General features: G+C 39.5%; 1 protein-coding gene across 2 annotated transcripts in view; it reads left to right on the top strand.

Moving 5' to 3' along the window:
- Nucleotides 1-15,018, top strand: part of SMPX (small muscle protein X-linked) — a 52,409-nt gene that overhangs the window by 15,770 nt on the left and 21,621 nt on the right. For both annotated transcript variants that reach the window (XM_010370131.2, XM_030933524.1), the window contains one exon: nt 4,950-5,098. In XM_010370131.2, the coding sequence (XP_010368433.1) occupies nt 4,950-5,084 (135 nt within the window). In that variant the 3' untranslated portion in view covers nt 5,085-5,098. The remainder of the gene's footprint in view (nt 1-4,949; nt 5,099-15,018) is intronic.

Genomic DNA, 15,018 nt, shown 5'->3' with positions numbered 1-15,018 from the left:
TCAAGTTTACTCATGATCATAAGGTCTCCATCTGGGACTTGGGCCAAGCATTTCAGAGTTTGCGTCTGCAAAATAGGATCCCCTCCATTCCTCAGAGGGTCACTGTGAGGAAAGAGGCATGATATAATGGACATAGCATAGCTTAGTAGGTATTCCATAAACTATTTTTTATCACTTGATATAATTACCAATTTTCATGAAGCACTCCTGGGCCTATTGTTTTTGCATGTTGTGAGGAAAAGGCATGGGGAGGTAGAAGGGATGGCAGTGGAATTCCTCTATACCTTCATTTATCTGTAATTATATTTTTCTTTGCTTCCTGTGCTTCCTCTTAAACTGTGCCTGTCACTACCATGGCAATCAGTCGGAAGGTAGTTTCACCCACTTTTCTCACTAAATTGACTGATGTAACAGCTGTTTTGGTGGCTCACATTTCATTTTCCACCTGTGGTACAGATGGCCCCTGGTTCTTCTTTGTACAACTGGTACTTTCCTCCACACAAGTGTCTCAGGGGACTGGGGAAGCACTTTGCTCTCTCTTGCCTTGTATCTAATCTGATGGTTGCAGTGCATTCTAAAATAGGTAAGAACTGATACAGCTTGGTTTGTGAACACCTACTTTATAATTAACCACATATACAAATGGCCAACTAGTATTTTTCATAGGATGGAGGGAGTGATGTATTCACAAAGATACAAAGACCCCAGGGATGTTTCTTTTTTCTTTTTGTCTTTCTTCCTTTTTTTTTTTTGGAGCAACTTACTGCCCAACAGATGGAGTGTGTTTCTTGAACTGTACCATACCTTTCTCATAGGGCTCATTGGGCAGGAGGGTGGAGCTAGGGATGGTATTTCTTTACCATAAAAGCAGAAATAAACTCTCAGGATTTGTGGAGTCTTGGGGAGGGAGTGGGATCTAATGATTCAGTCTCTGGCCTGGACCTCAGATTAAGTTTCTTATGAAGACAACATTGTGAGGGGAGTAGTTAGACAGCTTGGCTTGGCCACAGGGTGGGTTAAACAGGATTTTGTCAATTAGCTTCAGGCCCCAGTCACATTTTAAGGCATAGTTTGAAAGGGAAAATAAAATGTGGATTTGAAACAACATATACATCCACATTTATTATCATTATCTAGTTTGCAAACTTGGAATTGCTTAATTTTGTAGACTTAAAATTGTTCATTGCCTAGCCTTGCATGAGGATAATTACTATATAGAGATCACAACATACCATCTCTGAACAGAACAGATCACCTCTATCACATTCAGTAGGTTCCTCATCTAAACTCAGAAGGATTTTTGATCCTGACACCCTCTCAGATGTGAAGAGGATGTTCCCCAGCAGGAAGCCAGAATGAATCTTTGGCTCTCTGCCAAGGCCTGTGAGCACTGACCCTGTCTTTGGCCCACCTATGCTTCTGGTAAGACCTTTGCTCTGCTCACAGAGCTGGAGTACACCTATCTGCTTGGCCCAGCCACAGATGGGCACGTGCCCAACACTGAGGCCTTACAGCCAAACCTTAATAAACAGGGCTGGTCTTTTGCATAAGACAATCAGCTGCTTGCTTGAAGTGATTTGAAGGGTATTGACAAGCCTCTACTAAGCTTCCCAACTCTCTCTTTTGACTGAAACACTATCATCATTAAGCCACAAAATAGCATGTTGGGATTTTCTGTTAATTATTTCCCTCTCCACCTGGCTCCTTTACAAGATGCAAACATTTAATTCTGGTCTAGCCACTTCCTAGCTGTGTGGCCTTGGGGCAAGTTTCTTAGCCCTTCTGTGCCTGAGTCTCCTCAACTGTAAGACAGGGATGATAATAGTACCAGATTTATATAGTTGAGGTGAGGATTAAATGAGTTAGTACATGTAACTTAGAACAGTTAACAGTGTGCCGTTATTACTAAATCTTTGGTGTTTGAGCATGAATAAGCAGGTCAGATTGTATTGTCCCACACAGGAGAGTTTAGGGAAAAACTCAGTAGGATATCTGGCAATAATGAGGGAGATGAAGGTGTATCACTTGAATATGGTTCACTATTTTGCCAAGTTTTACAAATACTCTGTGACCCCCAATGGAAACATTTCCCTTCACAACAGCCATTCCTGAAACTGAGAATGCTGCTGTAGCTGGTAAGGCTTCTTTTACACTCTCTTTATCTAAGCCAAAGAATGTCTTTCATGTCCCTTCTTCATTCAAATATCCACTTACAAAATTAAAAAAGGACTTATTTAGTAGCTAAATGGGGCCATCTGGAACCCTGTTTGTTTATGCCTTAACTTACTATAATTCTTACAATTACAAATCCATAAAATAAATGGAATCTGATTCCTGTTATGTTTTTAAAAGATGAGAGAAGTTTCATTTAAGAAAATGCACCATTAACCCCCTTCTTCCTAAGTCAATATCATGTCTAATTACTAAATATATTGAATTATAATTTCTCATTATATGTGACTTTACCAAATCAAGTGGTAAAAGTCTTACGCTGATAAATAAAAAAACACAATGCATTGACGTTTTAATAACTTGAGAGGAAGGTACCTATTAAATATTGTTATTAATCTGCATATGTTCACTTCAAAATTTTTGCATATAAACATGTAAGTACAGACATTGGCTTTAATGTGTTAAATGTGCCAATATAGAACATTTTGATGTTACAAAGTTAGTAAATGTGACTTATCCAGGAACTTAACAGAAGGAATTGGAAACATTTTTCTCTTTCATGCTTCTTTATTAAGATCTACCCACCTAACAGCCGTGGGAACATTTATAAGTGAGGAAACATTTTTCATTTCACCACTACACGTATATAAAAACACACACACACACACACACACACACACACACACACACACACACACACACAGCACTTTATAGCCTTGTTAAAAAATTCTTTCTGAAAGCATAGCAAAGAACATTTTGGAATATCTAGTCCTCCAAGTGGATGCTTTACGGTTTTAATTATTGCTTCTAAATCTACATTTATAAGTGATAAATTTGTATGCATGACAAAAAAAAAAAAAAAAACAACAGCTGATTCTAGGGCTCTGTACACTGACCCAGGGAAACAATATTTTCCAGATATTTACAGCAGGTATAGTCTACATTGAAATAATTTATCATTTTGTTTGGGCGAAACGTTAGCTATTTCATCAGCACTGTACCAGATCTAAAGAAAATGACTGTAGGAAAAGCCATTAGCCCTTAGTAGAAGAATAGCACCTCAATATTTTATGTCTACTCATCCCCTCTGATAAACAATTTAAAAACATTTCTATAAAGGACGTGTCTACTAAGCAATTTGTTAGAGTTTGGGCAAGCTTGAATACTTTCTTCCTTTAGGTTCTAACCAATTTGAGAACTAGACATAGGATCCAGACAGGGATTAACACACACCATCAGCTTTAATACCCAAATGACAGGGCTGATGGTGGGGGTTGAGGGTAAGGGTGGGGTGGAGGCGGGGCATAGAGCATAGGGCCCACCCTCTCTGGTGAGAGGCAAACATGCAGTTACTTATTTCTTTTCCCGGGAACTGTATTGGTTCACCCAGTTGTTGGCCAAGCAGATGGAGCTCTCCGCCAGCCTGTGTTAGTTTGGGTCCTTCAGGAAACTGACCCAAAGATATTTGCTGGGGAAAACATTTGTAAGGAAAAATGGGAGGGAGCTGCATGAGGCTGGGAGGGAGAGAGGGATAGAGGGTTGGGTGGAAGCATCTCAGACTTCAGTGCTGTACTGAGGCAAGTTCTCCAGGTGAAGTAGCTCCGTAGAGGAGTCCCAAGTCTCCCAGGAATGGGCCCGCCTTAGAATTCCTGTCGCACTCACTCATTGGCTACAAGCAGCCGTGGGAAGTGTGACCTCAGCTTGGTGATGGATGGCTGGATTTCAATGTGAAGCAGCTGGAGCCGTCATTCAATTATCCTCTCTGCAGTAAACTGATCCGAGAGGCGCGTTCTCAAGGCTGCCACGGTGATCAAATGTTCTCCAACACCTTTCCCTGGGGCCACAGAGAACAATCCTCCCCTATCCACCACCTCTAGCAATTAGAAGGAAGGGGCTAATAATCAACTTTTTTTCTGTATACAGGAGTTGAAGTTCTCGGAGCCACACACAGCAACTGATCTTGTTTTATAGTTACCATTATATGTGTGTTTGGTGTATGCACATAGAGGCATAGATTTTCATTATGGTACATTCTTGGGATTGATCCAATTAAACAACAGTCAACAAGTATGCACGCGCATCTCTGTGCTAGACATTGGAAATGCCACAAAAAAGGATAGGATGTGGGTCCTGCCCTAAAGCTGCAACAAAAATATAACATTCAATGAAAGGAAATTTAAAATACTTCCCAAAGCAGGAGAGAGCTGGGCTTCCTCTGCCGCTCTCTCTTGTGGTGCCCATATTCAAAAAGGTTTTGCTTACGTTTGTTTCAGTTTGTTTATGCATCCCAAAGATGTTATTTGAACAAAGACTGGCAGCCACTACACCCCAAACAAAACAGGAAGCTCCTGTACTAAATTATTGTTAGAGCCTGCTATGCTCTAACATTGTACAAATCTTTGCTGTCAGGCATATTATAATTGTATGATTATAAATTAAAGTCAATCTTGTAAGATGCTTCTCTTGGAAACACAAATCCTTTGAACTAGTGGTAATTTTTGTTAGTTATCAGAAGTTGAATGTACTCTAGTGTTTCCTAAGTTATGTGGAAATTACTTGTTTTCTTCTTCCAACTTTATTCCACACTTCACAACAAACTTTAGGAGATTGTATTGAAACTCTAAGTCTGTCTCAACAACACAAGGGACAGTCACTCTGCTAGAAACACACTTTGACATCATTGTTGCTTTAATTTTTTTTTTTCTGGTTCATACTCATGGTCGAAAGAGATCAAATGTCTTTTTTGGTGAGTTGGATTTCTTCTCCTTTCTCTTCAGGGTGTTCCTCCCACCTCAGATGAGGAGAAGAAGCCAATTCCAGGAGCAAAGAAACTTCCAGGACCTGCAGTCAATCTATCGGAAATCCAGAATATTAAAAGTGAACTAAAATATGTCCCCAAAGCTGAACAGTAGTTGGAATAAAAAAGGTGAGTGAGAAACTATCTTCTTTGTCTCAAAAAGGCCTCTGTAAAATGATTTAAGGAAGCCTTCCACTGAAGAAATCTGGAAAATTCTACAAGAGTTCATTAAATACCAGGGGCCTTCAATTTAAGTCAGTATTTCTGGTGCAGTTTTCTGGTAAAGCCAAGTTTTTGGGCCTGTCTTATTCCATCACCAGTCATAGATCCATTGAGGATGTTAGCCTGCCATTCTCTTTCTGATCATCCTTCTTAGTTGTGGAAGGATGAAGTTGGGAGAGGAAAGATGCTTGGGAAAAGGCCTTGAGGTTTTGATCTTGAGGTCCAGGGAGCCCTCCCTCACTTCATGCTTCAGTTTCCTCACCCAGGTATCACAAAAAGCAACAAGCTATTCATGAGCTAGAGGATCAGAGGATCAAGGAACTGAACAAGTTTGGGAGTATAAAGAGGCAGAGACCCAGGAGTTCAGTCCTTTAATCAAGTAACCCAGGTTTGTGTAAGGCAGACCAAGAGGATGCCATAAGGACTCTAGGTGTGGATGAGATTAAGGGTAGGCTCAAAACTTGCATGCTGCCTTACAAGGCACTGCAAGCAGGGCTTGTGATCTTATTTTCATTTTAATTGCATCTGTTCAGTAATGATCCCCTGGTGAGGGTTCAGAAAACCCTCCACCTGGCTCCTGTGGATTGGTATGGGAATTCTGCCAGCAGGGGAGTGTGGAATTGGCCCAAGTCATCACTCTTTCTCCTAGGAGACCCTGGGAGCAAATCTACCCTTTTCCAACATTACTAAGCCCACAATGTACAATCTATTCCATTTCTTAAGCAGAAATTTAAGTCTAGAGGAGAGGAATCTGTATTGGGAACATAAAACAGGTTTTTATCTGGTTGATTGTCCATTCATTCATTTAGTCACTCACCCATTTATTCAATCAATATTTATTGAGTGTTCATTACATGCTGAACACTAGAAACATTTATTCATCTCTTACCATGAGCAAGATACTATGTGAAGAGCATTATGTCCATTGTTTCTTTTAAGCCTCATGATACCCAATTATTGCTCTCATTCTTGAGATGAGTCTTAGAGAGACTGAGTTTCCCCATCTATCATGTATTCTAAAAATGGAGTCTGCCTTCAAAGTTAGTGCTATCACCTACTTGTTATATTGCTTCAATCCCTTCCTCCCACCACACCTTACAGATGGATTGCACGCTTCCTGTTGGTGTTGGGGTGAAATCTTCTGACTGGATGGCAGAGGCAAGCAGTGGGGCAGATAGGGCCCTGCTGTATCTTCTCCTCTAGACAGAATAAGGAACAGAATGTTCTGTGAGACAGTCCAATGCATTGTGGCAGTGTTATTTGTGTCACTTACACTGACTTACTTGGATGTTTGCAAGTTAGTTCTGCCGAAAGGTTTCTTTATAGTTAGAGAAAGTGAGGAGCCATTTTGAGTTAAAATAAAAGAACAGTAACTGGTGTTTTCAGCACAGTTACATAAAAGAACACAGGAGTAAGAGTAAAACAGAGTGGATCTATGACCATAGATTGAATCCCAGGAACCTGGATGGGGACAAATTGATGTGAGCAGGAACTAACCTGACACGTGGCTACATGTACTTGTTACTACTGATGACAGAATGGAACAAATTGATGAGTGAGTATCACATTCAGTCCTGCTTGTGTTGCCAAGTCGAGATGAAATATTTCAATGTGGAGGATGAAGTTTCAGAACTTCCTTGTTAGAAAGCCTGGAGAGGGGAACTTAACTTTTTGTCATATTGATTATCATCACCCAACCAAGGCTGTTCATTTGGACACATGATTTTTTAATACAAACTTTAAAGGTTTTTTACTTTTATGAAATCCATGTTGACCTAAATTTAACCTCAGTTCCAGTTTCAGAAGAATTCGGTTTTGAAGACTCAGAGGAATGCTGTTTTAAAATGAGCTTAGAGAGGATCTTGCAGTGTTACTCAGCAGTGGGGTTGATTCAGTAGCCTTGGCTGTGTGATTACAGGGAACAAGGAAGAATAACAACTCAATCAAATATTGAAAATGTACCAGAATATCCAGAACACATTTTTGTTACTTTATTTTCTCAGAGAAGACTTTAATGATTCTTCTCTCCTTAACAAATTCTAATGCAAAACCACTCAGAGAGACCTATTTTTCCTTATTCTCACAGTAATGTGAAAATCTAAGTTGTCAGGGTAATCGATCTGAATTCCAAATGAGTACAGTCATTGTTTTAAGCCAAGGAATGATCTTTACTTTTTGTAGCAAGCTGTTTTGCTTTTGACTTATTTTTCTCCTGCAAATATGTCAGAGATTTCGAGACTTCAGTAGTCATAGTCTGTGGTTGCAGAAGGAGAACATTTCTTAACATTGATTGATTCAGTGAACTCATAAGCAGTAAATACCCTGGACCAGCCGTCACTTAACTCTTCACCGGTTGGATTGATTATTTTTCTTCTTGGGTCACCAATTTGTCACCCACCCTCACCCTGTGTTGTCCAGTTATTCGATCAAACAGATCATTGGTTTGAAGATTGAATAAGTCCATCATGTCCATAGTGTCAAATGCAGTGAAAACCACAAGGCTCAAGGTCCACATAATACTATAACTATTACAGTACTTCAGACATATAAGACAGGTTAGCATCTCATTTTAGCCAAGATCAGTGCCTCCTTTTATGTGGGATTTCAAATTCTTTCCATGCCCTGTGTCATGGATAGAATTGTTAACAGAAATCAATTAAAAACATTACAGAACAAGAATCAGAAAGGCCAGTGACTACCCCATTGGGCACCAGAAACGGTGGCTTATGGGAAAGGACTTGGGGCCTAGATCCAAACTGGAACCAGACCAGGCAATATAGAGACAGCACATACCAAGTCAAAGCCAAAAGACACAGGAGTGTCCCAAATGGGGCCTCAGTCCAGGCTGGAACTGGCATGGGACAGGGAAGGTAGGATGTTCAGCCATATAAATTTTGGAATCGTCCTGGCTGTGATTTAAGGTAGCCAGATGGTGACTTAAGAAAGTCCAAGAACCAGATGAAAAGGAAGGACCAGTGGCAAAATCTAGAAACCAGGTGTCCTCCAATACTTCCAATCCTGCTTGTTTGCTGCATTATCAGGAATCCCGCAGGGCCACTATCAGAAGCCAGTGTCAACTTGTTTGCTTACAGTTGTAGCAGATACCACCTCAGGCTTCATGGAAAAAGGTCTGGGGAACCTGCAGAACTGCTCTGGGCTGGTGTCCGAACAGACTCTGTGTCCATTTCTGTTTGCTCCCAACCCTTAGATCAGAGCATAGGTACTCAGTAAATAACCCTTGAAACTAGCTTCTATACCATGAGCACTTTCTTCTTTCTGTAGTAAAATGTATAGATATAAAACTTGGTCCCTGCTCTCAGGATACTTAAGTCTTGATGGAAAGATAAAATACTTCAAAAGGTAGCTAACAATTCAAGAATTAGATAGCGGCTTAATTATTAAAGATATCCCAAGGCTGTTTATGACCCACTAACAACTAGGCAGTAGAGATAATGTTATGACTTTTGAGGGGCTAAGGTATGATTTGGGGTCAGGGATAATTTCAAAGAGGCAGTGGGAATGGAATGGTTTAAATAGAGGCTCAGAGATCACCTCTGGACATATGGAGCGTTCAGGGTATTGTTAATAATTAGACCAGCCTAGTGAGACCAAAGAGTTCCTCTAGGCACTACGTCTTAAACTTTTGGAGCATAACAAAATAAAACCCACAGCCCGCCTACACCATCTCATCTCTTTTTCCAGTGGTAAAAGAATTCAGTGATATCAAAGAATTGAAGAGGAACAAAATAAGTATCAAAATGGTAATGATGCATCAATTATAAGAAAAAGAAATGATTAACAGAGGTAAAACCTAAGAATAATTCTACAATGATGCTGATGAGCACCAAGAAAGTTGCAATTGAAAGCCTTGGGACTGATGAAGCTCTAAAAAGAAATTCTCATTCTGAAGTTGCAGGAATCCCTTCTCTCTCTGTTGGACATTTCAGCATGGCCACATGTGTGGCAGTCAGACTTCATGATTATATACTAAACTAGGGTTTTAGAAAAATGCAAAATTTTAGTGATTCTCGATAGCTCACTTAGCAGGTTTTGGTTGTGTATAGAAGTGAAAATCTATGGAATTAATCCCCATTCGTCATTAGGAACTGAAGAAAGCACTTGCGTTTTTGCATTGAGAAGTCTTTTGAGGTCAACCAGTGGGCCTTGGACCATACTTTGAGAAACACTGCTGTAGGGCAGTAAATGAGAGTGAGTTGGAATGATCTGCAGCTCCTTTTGTACCCATATACAGCCTCATAATCTCAAGTTAGTCTCTATCTCATACCCCACATCAGCTAGCCAGCCCTGATTTTGGATTTTGTAGATTTGAAAAGAATCTTTATAATGCCCTGTTGGGGGAGGTGTGCCCTCATCTTAGTCTGCTCAGGCCGCTATAAGAAAATACCATAGACTGGGTGGCTAAAACAACAGACATTTATTTCTCACCGTTCTGGAGCTAAAAGTCAGAGATGAGGATGTCAGTATTGTTAGGTTTTGGTGAGAGTTCTCTTCCTGGCTTGCAGATGGCCATATTCTTGCTGTGTCCTTTGATGTCTCTTCCTCTTCTTATAAGGGTGCTAATTCTATCATGGGGACCCCACACTCATGACCTCATCTAAACTTAATTAACTCTCAAAGGCCCCACCTCCTAATATTATCACATTGGGGATTAAGGCTTCAACATATGAATTTGGGGGAGGGACACAAACATTCAGTCCATAACAGTCCTCTTCCTCCAGCACTCTGCCCCATCCCTAGCATCTTCTGTTTATCCTGTCACAAACTTACCGAATCGTAATGTATTTGTTTTCTTGTTTACATCTTCTTTATGATGCTATCGCATAGCTCCTTTAAAGGCTGCAATTCACATGATACATATTAGGCACACAGGGCAAGTCTGGAGGATGTTGCCAGTGCCCTGACCACAGCAAGTCTGGGATCACTTAGAAATGTAGACATTCCAAGTCCTTGTAATCTTAGGGAGCTTACCACTTTAAAAGAAAGACTAGCTTCTCTCACAAAGGTCCATAGTTAACATTGTTGACGAAAATCAGTAATGGGCCCAGAAATTTGACTTTAAATTAATTGATTGTATTCCTCTGGGAAACTAAAATATTAAGGAAAATGTCAAATTTGTCTCATATTCCTCAAAAGAGGAGAAAGACGTGTAAACCAGAAGAAAACTTAGTAGTCGAGAATTCTTTGGCCTTATTTTTCAAATAACATCTATGTCTAGATAAGACATATTTACCAACCTGTCATCCAGAGAGTTGTCATCTCTGATAGGGGAGAACATAAGGCGCTCATTACTCTTAAATGTTAAGCATTATGCATCACCATCATTCCTACTGATTCAAGGGCTAATTCTGAGAGTGTTGGCAGGAGGGCAAATTGATATACCCAGACAATTGATAAAAAGTGTATTTAGTACGTAACAACAGACCTCCAAAACACATGAAGCAAAAAGCGACAGAAATGAAGGGAGAAACAATCTAATGATAATAATTGGGGACTTCAATATTCCATTTTCCATAATGGCTAGAATAACTAGACAAAAGATCAACAAGGAAATATAAGACATGGACAACACCATAAACTAACTAGACCTAACATATATAATATATATAATGTATATATACATGTATGTATACATACATATACATTATATACATATATACACATATACATTTGTATGTATACATTCTATATGTATATATACATTATGTATACATTCTATATGTATATACATTATGTATACATTCCATATATACATATATACATTCTCTATACATGTATGTGTGTATATATATTATATATATAGTGTGTGGATATGTATATATACTCACATATAAAACACTGCCCAACAACAGCAGAGTACATGCATACACATTCTTCTCAAGTGTACATGGAACATTGTCCAGGACAGACCATATGTTAGGTCATGAAATAAGTCTCAAATTTAAAAGGATTGAAATCATACAAAGTATGTTCTATGACCATAATGGAATGAATTCAGAAATCAATAACAGAAGGAAGTTTGAGAAATTCACAACTTGTGGAACTTAAACAACATGCTTCTAAATAACCAGTGAGTCAAAGAAGAAATCACAAGGTAAATTTAAAACTGTTAATACTTTGAGGCGAATGAAAACAAAAATACAGCGTATCCAAATTTATAAGATACAATGAAAGCAGTACTTAGAGGAAAGTTTACAGTTATAAATGACTATATTAAAAAAGAAGATCTCAAATCCCATAACCAACCAATCAAATCAATATTAGCACCTATTCCATATTTGGGAAACATGCCCTTTATCATCTTATAGTAAACTTATGATTAAATTGATACATGAATGGAAATATCATTCCTTTTAAATGGTAAGGCATAATAAATGTAATAAATCTATTTGTATAAACACTATAACAATGTAACAGAGGCTGGGAAATAAAAAATGATTGCCCAGTAGATCACCATTTTAGCAAAATACTGACTTTGGTATTTCCCCTTCTAGTCTTTTCCTCTGGGTTTACATGTGGGATGCAATACAACCAAGTTGCTAACAATATGTTGATTTGGGGTTGTGAAGCCTTGGTCTCATTTCCTTCTGCACTTGCAACTTTGCACTCTATGTCTCTATTTTCTTGTTTGGTAAAAGCAGAAAATGGCACCTCTCTCAGTCAGTAGTTGTGAAGGGTTAGGGAGATGTATTTTTGAAAGTATCTCCAAGCACGGTACCTGGGATGGGTAATTACTCACTAAATAGGAACTGGTTCTTATATATTTTTCTTACATAGCATCATTTATAGCACTTGTATAGTTTTGTATCTTGCTTTTTCCACTTTACATTTTATCACAAGATTATTTTTCATGTTGCTTTGCAGCCTTCAGAATTAAGATGATTTATTTCTCATAGTCTTTGACTTATCATGATTTCATAACCTTTTCCTTTTGCCAGAAGACAGAGGACTGATTTATTGTTTTACATAGAACTAGACTTAAAAACACTTCTCCAAATGTCTTCTATGTGGTTTGTGGAAATTTTTTGTCCTCATTTTTGAAATGTTCCCTGCTTTGACCCAATTACAGAGCTCTATTCATTTTCTCTGAAGGAAATGGTTTTATGCTGAAAATTTTCATTCTCTAGTGAAGTCACATTTCTTTTGATTTGTGATGCTCTTTTTAAATTTTTCCTGATCTTCACTTGCTTGGATAAAGACAGGTTCTGCAGTGATTCTGAACTGTATCAAGGTCTTGTTCATTTGTTTTCCTGGCTGGCAAACCTCTCGTTTTAGATCCTGGTTACAGCCTGTGTGGGTGTAAAGGACTCTTGAGAGTGAACGCAAGAAGGCTTTGAGTTGATTGTGGCAGTTGCTTTAAGAGCCTCTCAACAGTAAACACACAGAAACTACCAGTGTAGTTTCTATTAAAACAGAGGTTTGGAGGGTCTAGTGTGTGAATTATCAGGAAGAAGTTGGAATTGGTGCGAGAGCTTTTAGGAAGTAGACGTGAGACCAGAGAAACACATTTGCTTTAGCCAGCTTGGTGGAAAGCAGAGGTGACTCAGAATCCAATTCTGTTGATCTTCCTATACTGGCACACACATTTCCATGGGCCAAAAGACAGTTACACCTGGCACCTGTTCTACTCTCAATGTAATGGAACTCATTACTCTATCTAATTTGTTCTCAATGGGGGGAGGGTGTGGATTTTTCCTCCCAGGGGACATTTAGCAATGTCTGCATACAGTTTGAATTGTCACAACTAGGGGTGGGCTGCTACTGTCCTCTAGTGAGGAGAGGCCAGGTATGCTATTAAACATTCCACAATGCCAAGGATGGCCTCCTACAACAAAGAATGATCCAGCCTCAAATGTCAGTACTGCTGAGAGTGAGTAACCCTGATTTATCTGCTTGAAAGGTTGATGTCAGGTCCATCTTACTGTGGACTTTTCTTTCCAAGCAACCAATGCATTGCATTTCACAGAAATTAAGACAGTAATAAAAAGAGTAAAGTAATTAATTGCCCAATATTTATAATCTCTTCACAGTAATCAAGACTTAGGAATGAAGCACTCTTAAGTATGTTTCTTGTCAATTGGCAGATTAAACATATTTGTGGTATATGGTCTATGTGGAATTGCCTCTAACCCAACTATTTTTATAGGTTATCTTTTCATCTCAAATGTATCAGAAAGCAGTAGGTTATCTCAGCAGTTCATCAAGTCTTCTAAAGTATTAATGTTAAGCATTAGTAGTCACCAGCATCAATATCAATGTCATCATTTTGATTGTCTTCATGAGCATTCCGATTTATTATATGCTTGTGATATGCCTGGTACCATATCTTGTACCTCACATGCATTATTTCATTCATTCCTTGGGCTGATTGCATGAGGTATATACTACAATGCTCATTTTATTTATGGGAGAGTGAAGGCTAAGAGAGTTTATGCAACTTGACCAAGGTCACCCAGATTGTAAGTCACAGAGGTGAGGTGCAAACCATCATCTGTCACACTAAACAGCCAGTCCTTTTAATCACTATCACCCACTGCATTCTTTAAAAATGTTCTTTTAGTTATAGTCTTTGCAAATAATATTTCACCATGTTGAGTCAGAGCAAAGCAAGCAAAGGATAAGAGATTACAGAAACTGTCACTGTCACAAAGATGAACACTGAAACACAACCCTGGCATGTTGCTTGGTGGGTTCCTTTGTTTGCTCATTTGTTTATTCATTCACATATTCATTCTTTTAGTTAGTCAGCATTTACTAAACACAAAAGATGCACCAGCTGCTGAGTATATCAGGCATTAGGGATTCAAATATGCCAGAGCATCTACCCTAGTTCACAGTTTAATGGGCAAAACATTGCATGGCAGCACAAATAATTGGCTCTTTTTAAGGATTTTGACAAAAAGGAAGAGTTAATGCCCATAAATATCAGAGAAAGTATGAAAGAGAGAGAGAGAGAGAGAGAGAGAGAGAGAGAGAGAGAGAGAGAGAGAGAGAGAAAGGGAGGGGAGGGGAAAGGAGAGGAGAAGAGACAGAAAAACACTGATTATGGCAGTGCTGGGGATGACATGGACTTTGCCCAGTGCTGACAAAACTGCAGCAGAGGAATACCAGACCACTGCAGAGCCCACCTGCCTTTGCTCCGGAGATGAGCAAGGGCTTGTCAGGAGTCTCTGTGTCATTCATGGTGCAGCAGTCTCCGACCCATAAGGCCTTTTCGCTCATTCCCTCTCACGCTGTGTGCAGCCCACGCAGAAAACTGGGGAACTGAATTCCAGGCTGTCTAATCAGGGTTGGCTGCATCGTGACAATGCTGCTCGTTTTAACTCCCTGCACATGCTGTGGCATTTGAGAAGGAGAAGGAATCACGAGGAGCAAACCAAGACTTGCAAATTTAACTTGTACTCCCTTGCCACTGCTCCCTGCCTGTGAACTGATCATTCCACACCCTCTGGTTTAGGACTTTATGCAGATGGTGAGGGGGTGGCTGGTTTAATCGGAGGCAGGGTCAGTCAATTGGCTTCTCACCGAGGGAAATTTCTATTAAGCAGTTGACAGATTGGAGTCTCTTTCGTCCAGGCAGGTGGCACAAAGGTTGCTCAGAACAATTCATCTGGACTGCTGGATAAACAGCAGAAAGCAAGTATGTCCTATTGCCAGAAAGTCATTGGATGCCTTCTATAGGAAGGACAGCGGCACTTCCTTCCACCTGTCACATTTAATAGAATCCTTCACAAGTAATACACATTTTACTGCCTAGCTGTTACTTGATCCCCCAATTTTGGATACAGATGATAAGAATCATGGCTGCA

The sequence above is a fragment of the Rhinopithecus roxellana genome, chromosome 7, assembly GCF_007565055.1.
Source record: "Rhinopithecus roxellana isolate Shanxi Qingling chromosome 7, ASM756505v1, whole genome shotgun sequence".
Lineage (NCBI taxonomy): Eukaryota > Metazoa > Chordata > Mammalia > Primates > Cercopithecidae > Rhinopithecus > Rhinopithecus roxellana.
This window is presented reverse-complemented; position numbering and strand designations above follow the sequence as displayed.